General features: G+C 37.2%; 1 protein-coding gene and 1 pseudogene across 4 annotated transcripts in view; one reads left to right on the top strand and one right to left on the bottom strand.

The window, feature by feature from the left end:
- IL33 (interleukin 33) overlaps positions 1 to 23,860 on the bottom strand; it is a 44,947-nt gene that overhangs the window by 8,852 nt on the left and 12,235 nt on the right. The window contains exons 1-2 of one of the 4 annotated variants that reach the window (XM_008689868.2): positions 9,608 to 9,629; positions 3,019 to 3,126 (exon numbers count right to left, since the gene is read on the bottom strand). In XM_008689868.2, coding sequence (XP_008688090.1) covers positions 3,019 to 3,103 — 85 coding nt within the window. In that variant the 5' untranslated portion in view covers positions 3,104 to 3,126; positions 9,608 to 9,629. Of the gene's footprint in view, positions 1 to 3,018; positions 3,127 to 5,819; positions 5,896 to 9,607; positions 9,630 to 23,860 lie in introns of those variants that run through there. The other 3 variants (XM_008689867.2, XM_040631431.1, XM_008689866.2) reach the window with 3 other exon arrangements.
- LOC121103141 lies at positions 15,338 to 18,459 on the top strand (annotated as a pseudogene).

The raw sequence follows: 23,860 nt of genomic DNA, 5'->3' as shown, positions 1-23,860 counted from the left end.
GGGTATTTTGACTTCAATTAGCTTAAGGCATCTCTGTATATATCTATGAAGAGCCTCTAGAATTCTGGACATCTCTACCTGGATGACTTATACTTACTCCAAATTCAAATATACTCATAATAAAAAAAAACTTTATTTTTCTCTACTCACAATATATTCCTCCTGAATTATTATCTTGAAAAACAGTACCACTTTCTACCATTGTCTGCCCAAACCTTAAATCATCCTGAAAGCTGGAATCATCTATTTTTCCTTCTCTGTCCATCCCTCAATTTATTTGGTCTGTAATTAAATCTTATTGATTTCACTTTCTGAGTGTATCTGCCATTTAGTCCTTTCTTTGCATTCTGTTGTATTAGGTCAGGCCCTCATTCTCAGTCCTCTAGATAATACAGTAGACCTCTAACCAGTTTTTGTTTCTATTCTTGCTCCCTTACTCTATTTTTACACCACCATCAATGTGATCTCTCTAAAAAAAAATTTCTTGTTATTCCCCAATTAAATGTTTTCAGTGGTTTCTTACTGCCCATAGGATAAAGTTGAAGCTCCCTCACTGTAACTTTAGAAGATATTCCATGGACATGGAATTGCCATGTAGGGATATGGGCCCAGTGTTGCTAGATTTTCAAATTTTTCAAGAGATTCAGATTTTTATACACAATCTTCTAATTTTTAAATGTTTCCTCAATTAAAAAACACAATAATACTGTTCAGGCCAAATAAAATGCTTCTGCTGGAACGCTCTGTCCCAAGGCTCCCATATTGTAACTTCCGGCTAGATCCATTAGGAAACTGGATTGTCAGGACAGGGAAAGTGTTGATGGATGTAGAGAAGAGGAAGGAGCAGAGGAAAATGGCCTGACTCTGGGAGTAGCTTCCTGGAAACTGGGAAGGGAATGAGTTTGGGGAGGGGCTTTTCTCTAACTCATTAAATACTGTACCTTGTTGGTGCTAGAGGTGAAATACTCTGGTGGTGACCCAAACTCATATGGAACCTGACTATGTATCTCTAGTGGGTGGATATTGAGTTTTGTGGCTTTGTGATTGTGTCAGATCCTGCTAGCCCAAAGGAGGAGAAGGAACTAAAACAAGCTTTCTTGCTTTGTTGCTTGGGGGCTCAGAGAAGTTTATTTAGAAAAATGGGTATTAAGGAGGGCACATATTGCATGGAGCACTGGGTGTTATATGCAAACAATGAATCATGGGACATTGCATCAAAAACTAAGGATGTACTGTATGGTGACTAACATAACATAATAAAAAATTTAAAAAAAAGATATGATATTGCTTGCACCTTGAGTTTTGAGAAGTACCTGCCACAACTTTATAAGTATCTGTTGAAATTTTGTCCAAGAGTGTCTAAATAACAACAGTCTTAGTGTTAAACCGAGCCAATATTATTGGAAAAGATCTGCTAAGAGACAATAAAAAAAAATGTGCTGTATTCCAAGGATTATCTTCATCACTGTTTCTTTAAATGGTATAAATGAGCTCTTAGGGCCACTGCACCCTCAAAGGAGGGGTTACATTTTAATTTTTGCATTAATGCCAGCAACTCTGGCATAAACTCCAGGCTGCCCCCTTACTCCAGTGTCTATAAAGGGGCCACATCTCCTGGGGTACAAAGAAAATATGTTTCTTTCTTTCTTTCTTTCTTTCTTTCTTTCTTTCTTTCTTTCTTCTTTCTTTCTTTCTTTCTTTCTTTCTCTTTCTTCTTTCTTTCTTTCTTCTTTTTTTTTTTTTTAAGAGAGAAAGTGGCATGCACAAGCTGGGGTGGGGAGGGGCAGAGGGAATTTATTAAGAGGGAATTGAAGACACAGAATCAGTTCCACTGAGTCACTGTTTCTACACAGAGCATTTAGGCTCAGACACAAATAAAAGGACTAACTTAACTGTGATTTTCTGGCCATTCAGAAACCACAGTCAAATTAATGTTTTCCCTGGTTACTAAAACCAGCATGGGTGGGCCACAGTCTCAGGGAAGACAGAAAATGATATTCTTTAATATGGCTCTCTCTTCTAGCCTTAAAGATGTTAAGGGAAATGAAGAGGAGAACAAAAGACAAAGGTACACCAGTCCCTACCATCATTCCTCATCTTCTATTTTCTCTCCAGTCTGGCCAAGGTTCCATTAATTTTCTTTTTTGTTACCTCTTTTGTACGAAAAAAACACATGAGTATAAATTTGCATAACTTATTCTCTAGGATAATTTTTTAAGAGATGAATTTATTTACAAGAGAGAGAAAGAGAGCACATGTATGTGTATATGCTCTCCAGTGAGGGAAGGGGCAGAGGGAGAGAATCTCAAGCAGACTCCCTGCTGAGCACAGAGACTAATGTGGGGCTCAGTCTCATGACCCAGAGATCATGAGCGGAAACCAAGAGTCAGACACTTAACCGAATGAGCCACCCAGGTGCTCCCTAAGATAATTTTCAGGATCAAAGATATAGCCCTTTCATCTTAGAGCTATGGCTACAACTTGACTTTATTTACCCTTCAATTTGTGCCAAATTCTTTGAGTTTGCAATTGGGTAGACTTGAGCATCATTGGATCAATTCTGTTTTATTTGAGGCATGGATTATTCAAATATTTTCACTTATTATTCTCTCCTTTGTCAGAAGTTGCAAGTCAAGACCAAGCTTGATACACAAAGGTGCATATTTTATATACAATGAATGTTGAATGAAAGATCAGTTTAAAATTTTGTTAATCTAGGAAAAAGATTTTGGGATTAGTTAGAAAGAAGTGTGGGTAGAGAGAAGGGATTGATATGAAGGGCTTTCTATGTTTATCACTATTAGCAGGTTTAAATTACTCAAGCCATTCCTGTCCTGGGATGTATCAAATAAGCAAAAGTTGGCTGTGTATAGTCTGTTTAAAACAAAATGCTGCTGTATCAGCTCTTATATTCTTAGTAGCTTTTGGCAAGGTAACATGTATGAACATCAGAATAATAAGAATTTGATAATAGATAAAAATTGTGTGTAAAACTATCAGAAATGCTTAAGTCCTTACTTCTCAGTTTGGGAGATTTTACCAAAGACTTGCTTGTTGAACTGTTCATCTTTGCTGGGGAGATTTTCGTTGTTGAATACTTCATTTTAGTCTTCGTTTTTCAGGCTTCTGTGGATTAAAATGTAGTATTAGTTCAATTGCCTCAACTTGAAAATAAACGGAAACTGTGGCAACTCAAAATGACATTAATAACATAGTCATACAAAGAAAAAAATTATTTCAGTAAAATTCGAATATAGTTTTTTTTAAAGATTTTATCTTTATTTATTCGACAGAGATAGAGACAGACAGCGAGAGAGGGAACACAAGCAGGGGGAGTGAGAGAGGAAGAAGCAGGCTCATTGCAGAGGAGCCTGATGTGGAGCTCGATCCCATAACGCCGGGATCACGCCCTGAGCCAAAGGCAGCCGCTTAACCGCTGTGCCACCCAGGCACCCCCGAATATAGTTTTCTGAAAATATATTCATATTGAAATATGGTCAGAGGGCAAAAAGAACTACAAAGAATCTTAAACTTTACTTAGTGAGTTTATTTCTGGTAGTATTGTTGCTGTTAGGATTCTGAAATGTTTTTGCTATACTATAGGGTAGTGAAAATAAGTAGATGTATTGATATTGTATGATTTTTAATGCAGGGGAAAGGAAATACAAATATAAAATATAAGAAGCCAAGGGGAAAATCTCTATAATGTTAAATCTGGATCAGCACTCTCAGTGTCCCCATATCTTAGGTTCTAAATACTTTTTCCGCTAAAAGGAACCAGGATTCTCTAGGGCCGGGCTGAGAATATAGAAGTGAATATGGAATATTCGGTTATGTCAGAAAGCAGTCAATGATTCAAAAACTTGTGAGTTTGTGTCAAAAGGACACAAGAGCCCCCTTAAACAGTTTCTCACGGGCCAAATTTGGCACAATTTGAGCATCAGAAAGAATAACGATGGTAATTCACTATAAAGCATTTAATGCAAAAAGAAACCCACCAGTCCATACCATTCCTCAAGAATGAATGAACAAGGGATTTATTCATTACAGAAGGAATGGTAGAATCAGAAAATAACAGTTTTGTAACCCCCAGTGTAATACTTGATTCAAGCAAGGATCATCAATGGATGCTGTGCCTTGAGTATCAATCTGGGTCAGAGTATCTTACTGAAAGAATACTAATTTTCTTTTATAAATTGCAGAAAGCCCCATATTCGTTCAGTAGGGTACCACAGCCTGGCTTCATCCTCAAGGTATGGTAGTGGTGCTTTGATTTGTGGAGGGAGCAGGACTTCTCCAGCCTTAAATTCTTCCTTACATTGCTTGAAATTCTACTAATAGTTACTTCTACTTGTATTAAGCCTTGCCCTCTTTTTCCTAGATTTAAAAAAAAATTTTTTTTTGGTGTATCCCAGGAGTGGTTACTATTTAAATCTCTTACAAACTTTATATGAATCAGCTCTTCTAGCAAGGTAAGGTATGAGCATTGAGTTACTACATTAGAGGACTCTGTGAAAGATAAATTTCATGCAACTTTATTGTTTCTGAACAACTTTCAATAGACTGAAATTCCAAATGGAGCTACAATCTTAGATGGAACTACAATCTTACACACAACCATCCTATTTACAACTGGCTTCATGAGAAGAACTCTTAGAAGCAGAGAACCTTGGATACCATTTTCCTGAGCCTCTAAATCTATGGATGAGTAGGCTAAGACTGAAAGAAAGTGCCTTGCCCAGGATCACAAAAGGAAAACTGGGCCCAGAACTAGTCTCCTGATTTCCATCTTTATGCCAGAACTTCTGCACATGTCTCCTCTCTCCCTCCTCCAAATGTAGGAAGAAAATAATCAGAACTGGGAATTTAACTTCAAATGCTTGGCCAGTTGTCCAACTTCTTTAGAAATAATAAATTTCTAAATATGGTAGTTAATATGCAATCATAACTGGTGCAGTTAGGTAATCTCACTGTAGTTAAATTTTAAATTTTCAGAAAATAGTTCAAGTAATACTCTGCACACAGTACATATGCAGGTAACAACTTACTGATAACATGAAAATTGTAATGCTGGATTTTTGTTTGTTTGTTTGTTTGTTTTCTTTTTTATCCAAAGATCCTTATGACCCAGAAGAAAAGCTCTCCTGGATGGACATTAAAAAAAAAAAAAGCAACAAACTGTGGCATTTTCAAATAAATCTGGGAAATGTTCTTATCTATATTCCACCTCTTGTGAAGTCAGAACCACATTAGCATAGTAAAGATGTTGACAATCCTTTATTGAAGATTCATGGGTACTTTTGTTTAATTATTTTGGGTAATTATTTGATCTTGTAACTTCTCCACTACCTCTATTAACACCCCTGTTAACATAGACTATCTATTAACATGGACTAATTTGAGATCACACACTTGGAGGAACTCTGCTCTAAACCAAATTTAGCTTTCTGATTTAAGCAACATAAGAAACTGAAATACCACATTTACAATGGAGTGATTGACACAGGTAAAGTCAACTGCTTTTTAGTAATTGAATAAATCGAAAGCATAGTCAGAAAAAAAAAGCATAGTCAGGAAATATTTTCAAACCCTATTCTAAAAAGCAAAGCATTTTCTTTAAACAATCCACAAACCTTTTACTTTAAAAAGTACAATCACTCTTTTCACCATTTTTTTCAGACTTAAAATTTACTCTTTACTCTCTTATTTTTAAGTCAGAATATTTCAGAATATATAGCAATATAAAAATCACTGGTTCTTTCATGCTGCTTTTCCCAATAATATAGGCAAATATCCACACGCCGGTTATGATAACTTACCTTAGTTTTAAACATGAAGGGTTGGTCTCAAATAATGAAGTTTCTTGTCGTCAGCGTTTGGTAGTGGTTGATGCTATATTTCAACTCTACGTATATATACGCACTTGGATTAAGCAACATTGGGTGGCAGTGTTTGATGAATGAGGCAATGCAAATAGGGATAGTTGAATGGGTTAGGTTGAGTGAGAGCATATCTTATTCCCACAGTCAAATCCTGAACAGAGCTTTTAGATTATTTTAACTGCAGCACTTTCAATTAGTTATACTCAGTTAATCATTAATTTTTATGAAACCTCTATGGCCTGGACTCTAGGTGCAGTTTATTGCTCAATGTAGAGCATACAAGGGCACAGACTTCATTGCCTTTCTCTTTTCTATTGGGAAGTCGAATACTTAAGGTAATTTTTTTTCTGATTATAAAAATGATGTATGTGCACTCAGAAATTGATAAATGATAGGAAAGCATATATACTATATTCCCTGACATTCTGTTTCCAATACGGAAATATTATGCATATCTATTTTTTCATTAAAATAGAATCTACTGAAAGGATTATTTTGTAAGCTGCTTTTTTGATTTTCCAATTAATGTCAGAAATATTCTTTTACAGGAAGCATTATAAATAGATTTCAATCATATAAGTATACCATACAAATCTTTTATTGATAAACACTTTGGCTGTTTCTGGTTTTTTCCTTTCTTTCTTCTTTTCTAATATCACCAGTGTTGCAACTGATTTCTCTGGTGTGTGTGTGTGTGTGTGTGTGTGTGTGTGTGTGTGTGTGTGTTGTGATTCTTGGTTAACTTTTATATGTTCATTGGTAGCACAAAAGTAGTGAGATTGCTGAATCAAAGGGTTTGTGCATCTTATATGTTGATAAGATATTACTCCATTGAATTTCTGAAAGTTTGTGTTGGTAATTTATAGTTTTTTCAATGGTCCAGGTGAATGCTCTTTCACCATTGCTTTAACAGCAATAGGGTGTCATCACTTTTAAAATGTTTGCCTTTCTAGTGGAATTTAAGAAACAAAACAAATGAGCAAAGTGGGAAAAAAGAAAAGGGCAAACCAAGAAACATAGTTTTAACTATAAAGAACAAACTATTGTTACCAGAGAGGAGGTAGGTGGGGGGGGCGTGGGTTAAACAGGTGATGGGGATTAAGGAAGCCACTTGTAATGATAAGTACAGAGTGATGTATGGAAGTGTTGAACCACTGTATTATACACTTGAAACTAATATTACACTGTATGTTAACTAACTGGACTTTAAATAAATAAATTTTTTTAATTGTCTTTCTAGAAAGTAGAACATATCTCATGATTTTGAATTTTATTTAGTGAAATTAAGCATCTTTTAAAAATGTATTTATCAATTTCTATAAATTATTGATTTATATGAGTTCTTTGTAAAGTAAGAAATGAAACCCTTATCTGTGACATGTGTTGAAAAATTTTCCCCAGTACCATTTATCTTTAGACTAGTAATGGCATTTTTTTTTTTTTGGCCATACATAAATTTTCAAATCTCATGTGGTCAAATTTAATTACTGTTTTAGAATTTCTGGATTTTGTGTCCTGCTCCAAAAGACCTCCCCTCTTCTAAAATTATAAATTAATTTATCACACCATTTTCTAAAATTGTATTGTCTACTACTTAATACCCAAATCTTTGATCCACTATTACTTTTCGTATCTAAAGAATAGGATTTTTCCCCCTCCAGTGCTTATCTCAACCACAGAAGTAATCTAATTTAGACAAAGTGAAGTTTCATATGTTACGTTGGGACTAGTATGCAAAGGGCTGTGAATGCAGCAATAAGGAGTTGGAATTTTATCCTGTAGCCGACAGGGTTCTTTTAAAAGTTTTTTAAGCAAGTGAGAAGTATGATAAAAAATGTGTTTTGTGAATGTAATTTTATGGTTGTGTGAAAGAAAGTCTGAAGGAATGAAAGAAGAGAAAGACAGGAAACAAAGCCCAGTCAGGAGGCCAATTAAGATTGGGATAGGCTGGTGATGGGTAGTAAGGAGGGCACACATTGCAGGGTGCACTGAATGTTATACGCAAATAATGAATCATGGAACATTGCATCAAAAATGGGATGTACTGTATGGTGACTAATATAACAAAATAAAAATTATAAAAAAAATAAATGCAAATCAAAACCATAAAAAAATAAATTAAGTAAAATAAAACAGCCCAAGCAAAAAGCAGTGAGGGCAGGAACGAGGGCATTGAATTAGTGAGGCCAGTAAGGAGGGGATGAAGGTGATGAGTGCTGCAAGCATTTCATAGAGTCCTTGAATATTAGCATGAGAAGGGGCCCCAGAGATCCCTGTTCCAGCTCCACTAAGTCACTCAGCTCCTTAGTGGCTGAATGAGGATTAGAACCCAAGTTTCAGTCTCAGTTCAGGGTTGTGTCCACCACAGAGCATCCAAAGCTCTTTTTGGATGTGTTTGTATCAGCTCTGGACTGGGAAAGAGAGGAGGTGCAGGGAAGTGAAGGGGCTGTCAGTGGTTCAGGGTAGGAAACTCAGGTGAAGAGTCCATTTTCAGGCACAGGTAATGAGTCTGATGCGGGGAAGATGGAGTTTGAGATACTTGAGAAGCAAATATGGAAATTTCAGCCCTGAGTTGGAATTGGGTTGTGGGTGGGTGGGGGAGGCAAGAGTTAGCAATCTGGATTTGCTACATGTAGATTTCATTTGTTACGGCATGAGAGTTGATGATGTAGGAACAAATGAGTTTGTCTCAGCTGAGTGTGGAACAGGAAGAGCAGGCTATGTCTAGATGGAACTATAAGGATTCTCACATTTAAGGGGTAAGAGAAGATAAGAAGTTAGCGAGGAAGACCAGAAAGAGAACCAGAAAAAAGAAGAGGTCATATATTTTGAAGGCTAAGAGAGAAAACCATCTCAAAAAGGAATATTTGGTGATGAGCACTACAGAGACAAAGCTGGAGAGTAGAAACCTTGGAGGGAGTCCAATAAGCATGGGCCTCTCCAAGAAACTGCAGTGGATTGCACAGTGTAGAGGAGGAGCTGAAAGTTTTTCAAGAAATACAGTAATGAAAGGGAAACAAAGAGAAAATGGTATCTTGACAGTACCATGGAGAAGGGAAGATGCTGCTTACTAGTTAGACAATCTTGGGCAAGTTACTCGCTATTTCTAAGCTCTCAGTGGCTCATTGCAAGAATTATATGAGAAGATATATTTTAAGCCATTGGCACTGTAGCTGGCACATAATGGGAACTTAATACTTTTATTATGGATTTTTTTTATTGGGATATGGGACTCGAGCTTATTTCAATGTAGATAGAAAAGGAGAATGAAAAGAGAGAAATGAAAAGGAGAAAATGGATGTAATAAGGTCCCAGATGAGACAGAGAGAGAGGAAAGAATACTAGTGGAGGGGTTGGCTTTGAAAAGGAGGATGCATACTTCTTTAGAAGAGGAGGAAGAGCAAGAGAATGGGAGAGATGTGAAGTTTTAAGGGACATGAACTTGATAGTCTTGTAAAAATGGCCTGAATCTTCATAAAGTAGGTTGTGAGAAAAGTTATAGAAATTAAGAGAAATAAGCATAGGTTTTAATTTTTGAGGGTAAATAGTTTCTTGAAGAATGTAAAGAATTTACTAAGGAATGGGGAACTACTGTTCATGGATATCAAGTTTCAGTTTTAGAAGATGAAAAATGTTTGGATATGGAGTGGTAATTGTTACTCAATCATATGAATGTACTTCATACCACTGCACTATATACATAAAATAGTTAAAATGTGGGGCACCTGGGTAGCTCAGTCGTTAAGCATCTGCCTTCGGCTCAGGGCGTGATCCCGGCGTTCTGGGATGGAGCCCCACATCAGGCTCCTCGCTAGGAGCCTGCTTCTCCCTCTCCCACGCCCCCTGCTTGTGTTCCCTCTCTCACTGGCTGTCTCTGTCAAATAAATAAATAAGTAGAATCTTTAAAAAATAGTTAAAATTATAAAGCTTAACACAATTTTAAAAATGATTTTTAAAAAGATTTTAAAAAATGAGAGTGGGAGAAGTAGAGAGATGAGGCTGTTTGTAAACCAAGGAATCCCAATGTTCCCTATCTTGGAGGTAGAAAAGTTCTGATGATAATGGTTGTCAGGATGAGGTTTTGTGGGTGAACTGTGGAAGAGTATTAAAGAGTCATCAAAACAGGCACTGGAGTCACCAAGGGTGACATCAGCAGAGGTAACATCAACCAGAAAAGGACATCAGGGTCCCTGTCAATATGAATGGGAAGAAATTTACATATGTAGAAAATGAGAAATGTGCTACTTCTCTGTTGACCCTGAAAGATGGGCACACAAAGAAAAGGGGTGGATTTTGAGAATAGCGGTGTCACCAGGGGAAAGCCACATTTTAGATGATAAAAGGAAATACAAGAAGCTTTTTAAGAAAAAAGGAGGGAGAGGACATTCCAGATGAAATGATACACGTTTAAATTACCAAAAAAAAAAAACCCAAACAACCTAAAAGAAGATTTTAATCTATCAAGAAATAATATCTTACACAGAAATTCATTGATTGGTGATTCACATCTGAGCAACAGCAACAAAAAATGTATGAAGTGTAGTCATTTCCAAAGTTGCAATATGTGTGTTTGTCTCTTTGCCCTGAGAAGGCTTCCAGAAACTTACATTCAACAAATATCAAGTGTCCATAACTTGTCAGGGACAATGTACTCCAACAATATTAGTTACTTTCTAGGGCATCAAAGTGTTCATGAAACACTGCATGAAAAATTTTCATTTCACTTTGTCTTATTATCTACATCTGATCAACTGGAAAATCCTTTATTGAATCACTAGCCACCTCTCATATGTCAGGCAATGCCCTTTGATTAGCAATTTCCCTCTTTTGAAATATTGATACACTTTACCATGTTAAGTCTGTTGGTCTTTCCTTATTGTGAATTTTACCTTTAAAATAAATTCATTTAATTAGATTGATTTCCTGTGAGGAAGCTTGTTGTTAACATGCAGAGTTTATAAGGAATTTTTATTAAGAATACATGTTAATTATGAAAAATTTGGAATATAAAATATAAAGTTCAACCTTTGATGCCCTAGAAAGTAATTAAATGCTTTGAAAATAAAGATACCCGGTAATCATTCTAAGGAAATGCTGCCCTCCTAATATCCCAAGGTCCTAAATGATGCTGGATTTGCACCTGTCTGTACTACAGCAGAGTGCTGCCTAATAATGGTAACAGTAATAACTCAAACACTTATCTAGTGCTGGACTAGGTGCTGGAGGTATAGTAGTGAACAAAATAAACTTTTCCTGCCCTTCTAGAATTTACTTTTTTGGGGAGATAGATATTGAGCAAATTATCATACAAACATTTCATTTATAAACAGGGATAAATAAGAACTAGGCTGGTAAAGAAGATAAAGAGGAGTACTAAAGTATTACTCTTAGTACTACTAAAGTACTAAAGTAGTACTTCTGTGACTAAAAATGTCACAGAAGGTGGTGTTTATGCTGTACTCCAAGGGCGTGAAGAATCTATGGAAGAGAGAAGACAGAGGGTGCCTTCTGGGCAGAGAAAACCCTAGGGGCAAGGACTGGACAGAACCTGTAGTATTTAGGGAGCTGAGCAGGCTAGTGTGGCGGGAACACAGTGGACAATGAGGAGAGTGTAATGTAATGGGGATGGTGATGGAAGGGGACAGAAACCAGGTAGGTCTGGGCGCTGGAGGCCAGGGAAAGGAGCTTGGATTTTATTCAAAATTCAGTGGGAAGCCAAGGAAGGGTTTTAAGTAATATAGGATGTGACTTGGGTTTTGTTTTAAAAAGAGTGCTCTGGCTGCCATATGAGGAACAGATAGAAGGCAGTAAGAGGGAGGAAACAAAATTAGCAAGCAGTCTGCATTAGTTCAAGCTCTTAATAATGGTGATGCTGATGATGATGACAGTGGGGATGGCAGCTGTCATGTCTTGGCTACCTTCTGTGGGTCAGACGCTTTATATATACTCTCTCTAATTGTCACCATGACCCTGGTATTTGAATATGACTGCCTTCATTTCAGAAGTAAGGAAATAGAGATTGAGAGATTAAATAAATGTCTTAGTAAGTAGCAAGGCTAGGATCTGAACTCGAGTTCATCTAGTTCTTTCTCTTATTCCATGGGAACCACTCGTAGAATAAGGTGTAATTAAATTCCTGGCCCTGAAGGTCAATTCCTCACCTTGTCAAGCTTGCGTGCTCTTGTATGGGCAGAGGATCTATGAAGGTGTGGTATGGTTACACAAACCGTTGTTGGGTACTAGAAAATTACTGGAAGAAGACAGTGTCCCAAAACTTGTCCTGGCTGGTAAGAGGGAGAGGAAATGGGGAGTATGACTAAGCTTCACAGCACTATATGACTTCATTCTGGGAGATTTTATAGGGGAGAAGGAGGGAGAGGGTGAGACGGGAGGGTGATCACATTATCCTCTGTTCCCTTGGGTATATTGGTTTCACTTCTTTCTTGGGGGAGATCAGAAAAAGTGATGTGGAAGAAGGGGAGGTTGAAGTTTGGGGAACAATGAGATAGCATTGTCCTTTCTCAAACTGAATCACTTCCTGTCCCTGAGACCCTGACACTCTGAAAATTTCTACATGCCCCTTACCTGGACCCAGGAGAGAACATTTCTCTCAGAGAGAGGAAGCACTATAAAGAAATTTGGCAAATCAATGTATGACTCAAGCCAAACCCCTGTGAGAGGAGGGTAAGGATGTTATGAGTTTTTAGGAAAACTTTCTTTTGTTCTCATTTAGCATTTGTAAAGTACGTCTATGCCTTCCCACAGTTTTCCTGAACTCATTCTTACCCAGTCATTTTTATTCACTGGCAATACCTACCCCTTCAACCTTTTAGCATCACACACCACCACTTCCCCCCACTATACATTTTGCACCCACTGGACTGCTTACTGTTCCTCAATTTACCACTCACTTGCACACCTCCATGCTTTTGCTCAAGCTTTTCCTCTTGCTAGAGATGCCTCTTCCTTTTTATCTGGGAAACTTCTACTTAACCATTGGAGCCCAATTCAAATGTCTTTGTTTCCCTAACCACCCACAATCAAGCAGAATTTATTGTTTCCCTTCTCACTTGCTTATCATATCCAAGTATATTCAATTTCCTATCTCCTCTGCTGGACTAGTAACTCCCTGGGAACAAGGGTTGTACCTTAGTCATCTTTGCTTCCGAAGTAATTATGGATAGCAGGCACTCAGTTATTATTGTGTACTTTAGATCTGTCCTTGCAAAATTCCTACATACTAGGTAAGGCAGGTATTACCCACTGAACAGATGTGGAGGCTCTGTCCAAATCCCAAAGCTCTACTGAGTGGTAGAGCTGGAACTGTGGGTTGAGCAGTGTGGAATTGGCAGTATTACAAAATGACAGTTTTATATGACTCAGCCTAATAAAACTCAGGTCTTCTTGTTCCTGGGTCAATGTTCTTTCTGAAGAAGCTGACTTTCTGTTTGATCTATGGCCCTGTGGTTTTAGTGTGACCAAACATTTTGAATTGTTCGGTTCGGTGTGTTGTTTTATTCCCCTCCACTTGCCTTACATACATTGGAGACCTAGCTATATGTTGAACCAAATCTTTAAAGATTTTTGAAGAAGCAGAGGTAGAGGGACCTGCATACCCAAGCTTAGACTCGGGTTTGTTCCCTCCTTGCAGGGCTCTTCAGCTCTTTAGGTCTTAGTTTCCTCATCTCAAAAATGAACAGGGTGCATGAAAGCCAGGGTCTTCTATTCCCTTTGACTCTTTCTTGTGTTCCTATACAGGCTCTCACTTCCTTCCCCTTTCCCTGGGCCTGCTACTTCAATACTAGCAGCTGCACCAACCCCTTGCCCCACGAAAGATGTCATTCTCAGAAAAATGCACAAGCTCTGCCTCAGCCCTGTGCCCTCCTCCTCTCCTTTCACTACCACACAGCAGATAGGATGACAGGGTTAGACAAGGGGGGAATTAAGTAACATGGAGTCATGTCTTAGGCAAAGGCAGATCTGAAATCCAAGTAAGACATGGCCTTGGCTATATTCTGTCTTAGGGCAAAATTACAGAGAAAAAGAAAGTCTATAGAGTCTGTATATATATATTGGGAAACTCTTAAGTGCTAGAGGAAAGCAATATATGGGAAAGGAAGAACACAGAACAAAAAGGTCTTTGGCTTTAGTTTAATTCTGAAGTTTAAAGTTGAGATCACTTTTTTTTTCTTTTGCTTAAAATTTTCTTAAGTAAAACTGGACAAGTGATATACAAATTATGGATTTTGTAAAAATTCAGCGGAGCATAAAACATTCAATTGGAGTATGCAGAGTTAAAATAAAAGTTCTTCTGTGTTTCTAAAAATTTACCTTTATATAGTATTTACTATGTGCCAAGTACTGCACTAAGTGCTTTATATATTTAATTTCTTCAATCATCACAGTAATTTTGTCAGGGAGGTACTATTATTTTCCCTATTTTATAAGGGAGAAAACTGGGGCACAGAAAGATCAAGTAGTTTGCCCAAGAGTCCATGGCTAAAACCTGAAGCAAATGTTTTCAGAATTCATGAGGTGTTCTAGAAAGGCGTGGAGGGGGGGCGCATGGGTGGTGCAGTCGTTAAGCATCTGCCTTCGGCTCAGGGCGTGATCCTGGCATTATGGGATCGAGCCCCATATCAGGCTCCTCTGCTGGGAGCCTGCTTCTTCCTCTCCCACTCCCCCTGCTTGTGTTCCCTCTTTTGCTGGCTGTCTCTGTCAAATAAATAAATAAAATCTTAAAAAAAAAAAAAAAAAAAGGGGTGGAGGAATCTAAACCTCTTGGGTTTCAGATCTTCCTGCCTATCCCCCACACCCAGAGCAAAAACTCCCTATCCATACTTGGTTTCTGCTTAAAATTTACTTGGTCAAATGTTTTGCTACAAGAAAACAAATTAAAGTTTTGATAACATGGCATAAACCCTTCCATCTGGATTATTTAACCCTGTGAAGGAAGAGTGAGACTAAAGCCCAGTTCATATACCATCATTGGTGGTCTAGTTGGTGAGTAGATTTAGCACCATCAAAAGAAGAAATCATTAAGCTTAAGGTTTTGGAAGATGGGATTTTCAAAACTTTGTCAGGAGTAGAAACCTTGTCTGAAAAAGAAATACTGCAAAGAACCCCAAGAGATTTTTTAAAAGTCAGTAATTTATTAATTTATTAATATAAATATGGTTTATATGTTTAAATTTTAATATTTACTCATTATAAAATTAGTTAATCAGAGACTTTATTTTCAGTATAACGGTGGATTAGTTACCATGACCAGTCCTTCTGACAAAAAGAACTAAAATGTTGAAAGAAATATTAAAAAAAAATCTTTTCAAACTCACTGTTGAACTGGAGGGAAAGTAAAGAACGTATAGTGTTCAGAATACTGCGAGGCAAGAAACCTTGGCTTTTTCCTAAAGTTGTCTGCCAAATGCTACAGACAGGGTAGACAACTACATGAAATGCAGGGCCCAGGAGATAAAGCGCAGAGTACGCCTAACATGGGAATTCTAAGAATGCATGACCTAAATCTGAACACCCAAAAGGCTGCACTTGCAGTGTAAGGGTGATTGAGACAAATAAACCTCACTTGTGGAAGGGTGCCACTACGAAGTTTTTTGACTCAACTCTGGCACTGGATAGAAAGATTACCCAACATTTGCAGCAAAATGGATGGGACTGGAGGATATTATGCTAAGTGAAATAAGTCAAGCAGAGAAAGACAATTATCATATGGTTTCACTCATTTATGGAACATAAGAGATAATAGGAAGATCGGTAGGAGAAGGAAACGAAGAATGAAGGGGGGGGTAAACAGAAAGGGAAATGAACCACAAGAGACTATGGACTCTGGGAAAAAAACTGAGGGCTTCAGAGGGGAGCGGAGTGGGGGATTGGGATAGGCTGGTGATGGGTATTAAGGAGGGCACATATTGCATGGAGCACTGGGTGTTATACACAAATAATAAATCATGGAACACTACATCAAAAACTAATGATATAGTGTATGGTGACTAACATAACATAATAAAAAATTATTATAAAAAAAAAAGGAAAGAAAACCATTCTTCTGAGGATATCTCTCCTCATGAAAAGTCAGCCCTCATATGGGTTTGCAGTCTGAAATCACACTACCTGTGTGTTTCCAAAAGTCTGAAATAGAGAACTAAATATAAAATGGTTTTAGGTTGGTAGTGTCTCAAAACAAATGGGAAAGGCAAACACAAGTCTTATCTTGAATTCAGCTGCAGCCCAAGCCACAAAGTATTCATTTACACAGAACAATTTCCAGAGCAAATGAGTAGTTTGCAGTCAAAATTTATAAAACAAACAAGAATACTAAGTACCATGGTGAGAACCACAGAAGGAATGGACAGCAGAAACCAACCTGCAAAGTTGGTGTATGTATTTAGAACAATCAGAAATGACATATAAAACAACTGATTTTAATACCTTTAGGTAGAGTTCTAAAAATATTGAAAACAGAAGCAAGGAAAAATTAGATTTGGAGAAGATCCAAATAGAATCTCTAGAAATAAAAAAAAGTAATATTGAAATTAAGAAGTCATTAAATAGCAGATTAAATAGCAGATTAGACATAGTGAACTAGATGAAGAGTCAGTGAACTAGAAAATATATATGAAGATATTCTTTGGAATACCATTCAAAGGTATATAGAGATGGAAATATGGAAAAGGGGGTGAGAAACTTGGAGGACAGATAATGCATATCTATTTGGAATTTTAGAAGGGGATGATAAAATAGGGAAGGGAAATATTTGAAGGTATAAAGACTGAGAACTTCCAAAATTATTGAAAGACTCCAATTTTCAGATCTAAGAATCCCAAGCAAGTTAAAAAATTAAAGAAATTCATATTTTGATATATTATGAAACTACAGAACATTGAAAAAAGAGAGAAGGCGAGGAAAATGAAGCTATTGGGACAAGGAAAAATTTTTGGTTGGGTTTATGGATGGATGATTAGTATTAGAGTAGCCCCCAATTTCACAAACCCGTGAAATTAACATTAGGTATTTTTGGAAACATTAAGGTCAGATCTTTACTCAAATTCACATAGCTAGTGAGTGGGTACGTTGTGGAGCCAGGATCCAAACTCTGATCTCCCAACTCACAAAGTGGTAGCTGTCACTACTCTTTCCTCTCTACCCTGCTGCTATTTCTTTAAAATATTTAACAATAGTGAAGAAAAAGTGTAAAGAAAGTACAGGGAACAGTTTCAGTTTATCAGGGAAATTTTTGGCACTGTCCTTACTTTTCATGTATGGAATTTAATAACTATTTTAATACATTCTTACACAGTACAGTGTCCCATCTCTAGGAACCAATGAAGCTGCTCAGTTTTCAAGGCAGGGATAAGGAGACACAGTCTTGTTTCCTTTAAGCTTATAAGACAATGTGAAGGTAGAATGAGAAAGGTTTTAGAAGATGTAATTAAGGCAGAGTCACAGAAAATAGTTCTGGCACAGCATTCTGTAGAAGGTGGCAGAAGAACAAGGGGGGGGGGTAGATGCAAAATCTCAATTTGGAGAAAGGCTTTGCTGAGAAATACACATGGAGAAAGCAGGTGCCAAGCCACAGCATGTATGTATCCCTGAGTCACTAAGTCATAAATCAGTACTCAAAACGAGATGAAATACAATCTGTTTTGCTTCAGTTCACTGCCTTAGACCTGGCTTGTTTTACTTTCTAAAATGTTTATTTATACTGAGATCCACAAAGGAGGAAAACCTGCAAAGGTTGTGTCTCAAGACAAATCATTTGTATATGTATCAAAATCTGGTAGAACCTTGATATGATCTGGTTTATCAAATGGTTGTGATAAGGGTGCCTGGGTGGCTCAGTTGGTTAAGCATCTGCCTTCAGCTCAGGTCATGGTCCCAGGGTCCTGGGCTCAAGCTCCACATCAGGCTCCCTGCTCAGCGAGAAGTCTGCTTCTCCCTCTTGCTTATGCTCTCTTTCTCTCAAACAAATAAAATCTTAAAAAAAAAAAAACCAAACCGAAACCCCCCAAATGCTTGTGATAAATTACACCAAGTGGATACTTTGTTAAATTATGTGTCATTTGAACAATGTTTTAATCAAGAAAATTAATCAGTGTGGATTATTATTAGCTCATAATGATTCAAACAATACCTTGACTAAATTTTTTTTAAGTATGTTGTATACAAAGTCTTTAAAAACTAGCTCTTTCTTCCATCTTGGAGCTTGTGGAGGCCTGCTGGGAACAGGACTCCTAAAATGATGGAAGTCTGTGGTCGAAGGCCATTTTTGCTGACTGTAAGTGGGGTCTCTGGAACTGGAGGGAGCACACAGCTCTTCTTAAAATTGAAGGTATTTATGCTTGAGATGAAATTGAATTCTATCTGCGCAAGAGATATGCTTATGTGTACACAGCAAAGAACCCACAGTAACTCTTGTTAGCAAACTGAACAAAACCAGGGTAATCTGGGGAAAAGTAACTTGGGCTCATGGAAACAGTGACATGGTTCATGCCAAATTCTGAAGCAAACTTTCTGCTAAAGCCACAGAATCCATGTGATGCTGTACCCCTCAAGGATTTAAACTTATTGAAAATAAATAAATAAATAAAGGTGTAGATTTATTTTTAAAAAACAGTCTACAAAAACTAAATTTATGACCACGGGGTTAAGAAAATAATCCTTTTTTTCCCCCTACTATGGTATGACACTTAAAAAAAGTGATTCCTGACACTTAAAAAAAGTGATTCCTGACTTTGTTTCCTGAAACCCAGATACAATATGATGATTTGTTTTGTTCCCTAATTAATGTTGCTTTGTAACTGGGAAACTATAGACAAAATTACAATCTTAGGGAAGAAAAGTTTTTTTCTAAATTGTGTTTGCTTAGCTAACTCAAGTCTGGGGAAAAATTACTAGCTGCCTCCGACTGACATAGGGTATTTCTAGGAAAGGTAAAGAAAATGCATGCATTAAAGGAGAACCACAATGCCCACCTACCAGAATGGTTAAAATGAGGAAGAGAGAAAATATCAAGTATTTGCAAGGATTTGAGACAAATGGAATTATTACACATGGCTGATCAGAGTATAAATTGCTACAACCACTGTGGGAAATAATTTGGTAGTATTCACTACAGCTGAACATGTGCATAGTTTTGGCCCAGCAATTCTACTTGAAGGTATATATGAAAGGCATAAATATGCTGGAAGACATAATAAGGGAATATTCATAGCAGTCTTAGTCATATAATGCTAAGCTGGAAACATTGAAAATGTCCATCTACATTATAATAGATAAATTGTTGCACATTTATTTAGAGGAATTCTACAGTAATGAGAATAAACAAGTTACATGTATGTGCAACTACAGGGATGGATCTCACAGACACAATGTTGAGTGAAAGGCTAGATGCAAAAGGGTATATACTGTGTGAATTCATTTATAAATAGTTCAAAAACCCCACAGGCAAATTGAAGGTATGACATTAGAAAGCATAATGCTATTCTTGAGGTACAGAGTGGTGACTAGAATAGGGCATGAGGAGCTCTTAGAGTTCTATACTCTTCTATTTCTTTAAATGGTTATTTTACATTTGTTCACTTTGTGACTATTCATTAAGCTATGCAGTCATGATTTGTGCAGTTTTGGGTGTGTTATATGTGAATGAAAAATTTTTAAGTTAAAAGAAAGAGAGATTGTCCGGGAATTCTAAAACATACAGATTCCACATTCTTTTTTTTTTTTATGTTATAAAGATATTTACTGCAGCATTGTTCATACCAGTAAAAAAAATTCAAAAAACCCAAATTTCCATTAAATAACACTTTTGTCCATATTATAAAATGTTAATCAGTCATTGGAAAACACAATACAGGCAGTCCTTGCTTTGCACAGTTGTGTAGGACCCTAAAAATAACCATACAAACTAAATTGCAAAGCAATGTTAAAAAGGGGGGAGGATAGGATTAGTCTATGTCCTTTAAAATTTGTCAAACAAAAAATAGGAAAACTAATATTTCTTTAGTACATTATAATTTAAAACATTACAATATTGAGAATTCAATTGTTTTATTCCTTTTTAAGAAAACTTGCAAAAGTAATTTGAACAGTGCTGTTCTTCTTCTAGTCATATAACTTTCAGTATGGAGTGGCCATCTCTCCTATGTTTGGTGAATTACCATACTACTTCCTAAGTTCAGAGAGCCTCCCACACTTTATCCTTTGTACTTGCAGGGTCATGACATATCTGCAAGAGTTCCTTTAATGTGAAGTATTTTGCTGTTGTCACTTACTCTGCGAAATCTTCATCCTTTCCATCACAACTACTTTCCTCGTTCACGTCAATAAGTTCATCTTTACTAGATGTTAGTACCCAGTTCCTCTGGCTGCATATCTGGAGTTTCACAAATAGGGCCACATCACCATGGTCAGCTATTATTTCTATGACTCCATGTACATTCTATTCAGATTTCACTTATGGAGTTCTGTTTTTCTTTGTGTTACTTTCTTCTTTGTCGGCCAGTTCCCTCTTTCAATTACCTGCTTTTGTAAAATGTCACATGGGTTTATTAGTGGGTGACAAGGAGGTGACACAACTACACACTTTGCTGTCTGTATGAACTAGTAACGTGTGCAGTCACGAATCACTGACAAATTTAAAAAAATTTTTTATTACGTCATGTTCATCACCATACAATACATCATTAGTTTTTGATGTAGTGTTCCATGATTCATTGTTTGTGTATAACACCCAGTGCTCCATGCAATACTTGCCCTCCTTAATACTCATCACTGTCCCAGCTCAATCCCCCACCCCCTCGAAACCCTCACTAGTTTCCCAGATTCCATAGTCTCTCATGGTTCGTTACCCCTTCTGTTTACCCCCCTTCTTTCTTCCCTTCCTTCTCCTACTGATCTCTCTGCTATTCCTTATGTTCCATAAATGAGTGAAACCATATGATGATTGTCTTTCTGTGCTTGACTTATTTCACTTAGCATAATCTCCTCCAGTCCCATCCATGTTGCTGCAAATGTTGGGTAATTGTTCTTTCTGATGGCTGAATAATATTCCATTGTATATATGGACCATATCTTCTTTATCCATTCATCTGTTGAAGGGCATCTCAGCTCCTTCCACGATTTAGCTATTGTGGACAATGCTACTATGAACATTGGGGTGCATATGGCCCTTCTCTTCACTATGTCTGTATCTTTGGGGTAAATACCCAGTAGTGCAATGGCTGGGTCATAGGGTAGCTCCATTTTTAACTTTTTGAGGGACTTCCACACTGTTTTACAAAGTGGCTGTACCAACTTGCATTCCAACCAACAGTGTAAGAGAGTTCCTCTTTCTCCACACCCTCTCCAACATTTATAGTTTCTTGCCTTGTCCATTTTTGCCATTCTAACTGGCGTAAGGTGGTATCTCAAGGTGGCTTTGATTTGAATTTCCCTGATGTCTAATGATTCTGAACACTTTTTATGTGTCTGCTAGCCATTTGTATGTCTTCATTAGAAAGCGTCTCTTCATATCTTCTGCCCATTTTTTGATTTGACTATTTGTTTCTCGTGTATTGAGTTTAAGAAGTTCTTTATAGATCTTGGATACCAGCCTTTTATCTGTAGTTTCATTTGCAAATATCTTCTCCCATTCTGTGGGTTGCCTCTTTGTTTTGATGATTGTTTCCTTTGCTGTGCAGAAAACTTTTGTCTTGATGAAGTCCCAAAAGTTCATTTTTTCTTTTGTTTCCCTTGCCTTTGGAGACGTGTCATGAAAGAAGTTGCTGTGGCTGATGTCAAAGAGGTTACAACCTATGTTCTCCTCTAGGATTTTGATGGATTCCTGTCTCACATCGAGGTCTTCCATCCATTTGGAGTTTATCTTTGTGTATGGTGTGAGAGAGTGGTCAAGTTTCATTCTTTTGCATGTAGCTGTCCAATTTTCCCAGCACGATTTATTGAAGAGACTGTCTTTTTTCCACTGGATGTTTTTTTCCTGCTTTGTCAAAGATTAGTTGACCATAAAGTTGAGGGTCCATTTCTGGGTTCTCTCTTCTGTTCCATTGGTCTATGTGTCTGTTTTTGTGCCAGGACCATGCTGCCTTGGTGATCACAGCTTTGTAGTACAGCTTGAAATCAGGCAACATGATGACCCCAGGTTCATTTTTCTTTTTACATTTCCTTGGTGATTCCAGGCCTTTTCTGATTTCACATGAATTTTAGGATTGTTTGTTCCAGCTCTTTGAAGAATGTCATTGGTATTTTGATCGGGATATCATTGAAAATGTAGATTGCTCTGGGTAGCATAGACATTTTAACTATGTTTATTCTATCGATCCATGAGCATGAAATGTTTTTCCATCTTTTTGTGTCTTCTTCAATGTCTTTCATCAGTGTTCTGTAGTTTCTGGGGTATAGACCCTTTACCTCTCTGGTTAAGTTTGTTTCGAGATATCTTATGGTTTTGGGTGCTATTGTAAATGGAATCAATGCCCTAATTTCTCTTTCTTCAGTCTCATTGTTCATGTATAGAAATGCAACTGATTTCTGAGCATTGATTTTGTGTCCTGCCACATCACTCAATTGCTCTATAAGTTCTAGTAATTTGGGGATAGAGTCTTTTGGGTTTTCCATAAAAAGTATCATGTCATCTGTGAAGAGAGAGACTTTGGCTTCTTCTTTGCCAATTTGAATACCTTTTATTCTTTTTTGTTGTCTGATTGCTGTTGCTATGACTTCTAGTACTATGTTGAACAATAATGGTGAGAGTGGGCATCCTTGTCGTGTTCCTGATCTTTCAGCTTTTCCCCATTGAGAATGATATTTGCTGTAAGCTTTTCATAGATGGTTTTTATGAAATTGAGGAATGTTCCCTCTATCCCTACAGTCTGAAGGGTTTTAGTCAGGAAAGGATGCTGTATTTTGTCAAATGCTTTTTCTGCATCAACTGAGAGGATCGTATGATTCTTGTCTCTTTCTTGTTGATATGATCTATCACACTGATCGATTTGCAAATGTTGAGCCACCCTTGCATCCCAGGGTTGAATCCCACTTGGTCGTGATGGAGAATCCTTTTAATGTACTGTTGGATCCTATTAGCTAGGATCTTGTTGAGAATTTTGGCATCCATTAGGGATATTGGCCAGTAAGTCTTCTTTTTGATGGGGTCTTTGCCTGGTTTGGGGATCAAGGTAATACTGGCCTCATAGAATGAGTTTGGTAGTTTTCCTTCTATTTTTTGAAAAAGCATTAGGAGAATAGGTATTATTTCTTTTTTGAATGTTTGGTAGAATTCCCCTAGGAATCCCTCAGGCCCCGGACTCTTGTTTTTGGGGAGGTTTTTGATCACTGCTTCAAGCTCTTCATGATTAATCAGTCTGTTTAGATAATCAGTTTCTTCCTGTTTCAGTCTTGGTAGTTTATAGGTTTCCAGGAAAGCATCCATTTCTTCCAGGTTGTTTAATAAACTGGCATATAGTTGTTGATAATAGTTTTAAGGATTGTTTCTATTTCCTTGGTGTTGATCGTGATCTCTCCCCTTTCCTTCATAATTTTCTTAATTTGGGTCCTTTCTCTATTCTTTTGAATAAGTCTGGCCAGTGGCTTATCGATCTTTTTAATTCTTTCAAAGAACCAGCCTCTAGTTTTGTTGATCTGCTCTACTGTGCTCCTGGTTTCTAATTCATTGATCTCTGTTCTAATCTTGATTGTTGTTTTCTTGTGCGTGGGTTAGGCCAGTTCTTCTGTTCCAACTCCATCTTCTTAAGGACTGCATTTTAGATTGTTCTATTCTTCTGAGTGAGGCTTGGATGGCTATGTATTTTCCCCTTACGACCACCTTTGCAGTGTCCCCTAGGTTTTGGACCAATGTGTTTTCATTCTCATTGGTTTCCATAAGTTGCTTAAGTTCTTCTTTAATTTCCTGATTTACCCAATCATTCTTAAGCAGGATGGTTCTTAGTTTCCAAGTGTTTGAATTTCTT

The sequence above is a fragment of the Ursus maritimus genome, unplaced genomic scaffold (assembly GCF_017311325.1).
Source record: "Ursus maritimus isolate PB19 unplaced genomic scaffold, ASM1731132v1 scaffold_17, whole genome shotgun sequence".
Taxonomy (NCBI): Eukaryota; Metazoa; Chordata; class Mammalia; order Carnivora; family Ursidae; genus Ursus; species Ursus maritimus.
The sequence above is the reverse complement of the archived record's forward strand: the minus strand, read 5'-3'. Positions and strand labels throughout refer to the sequence as shown.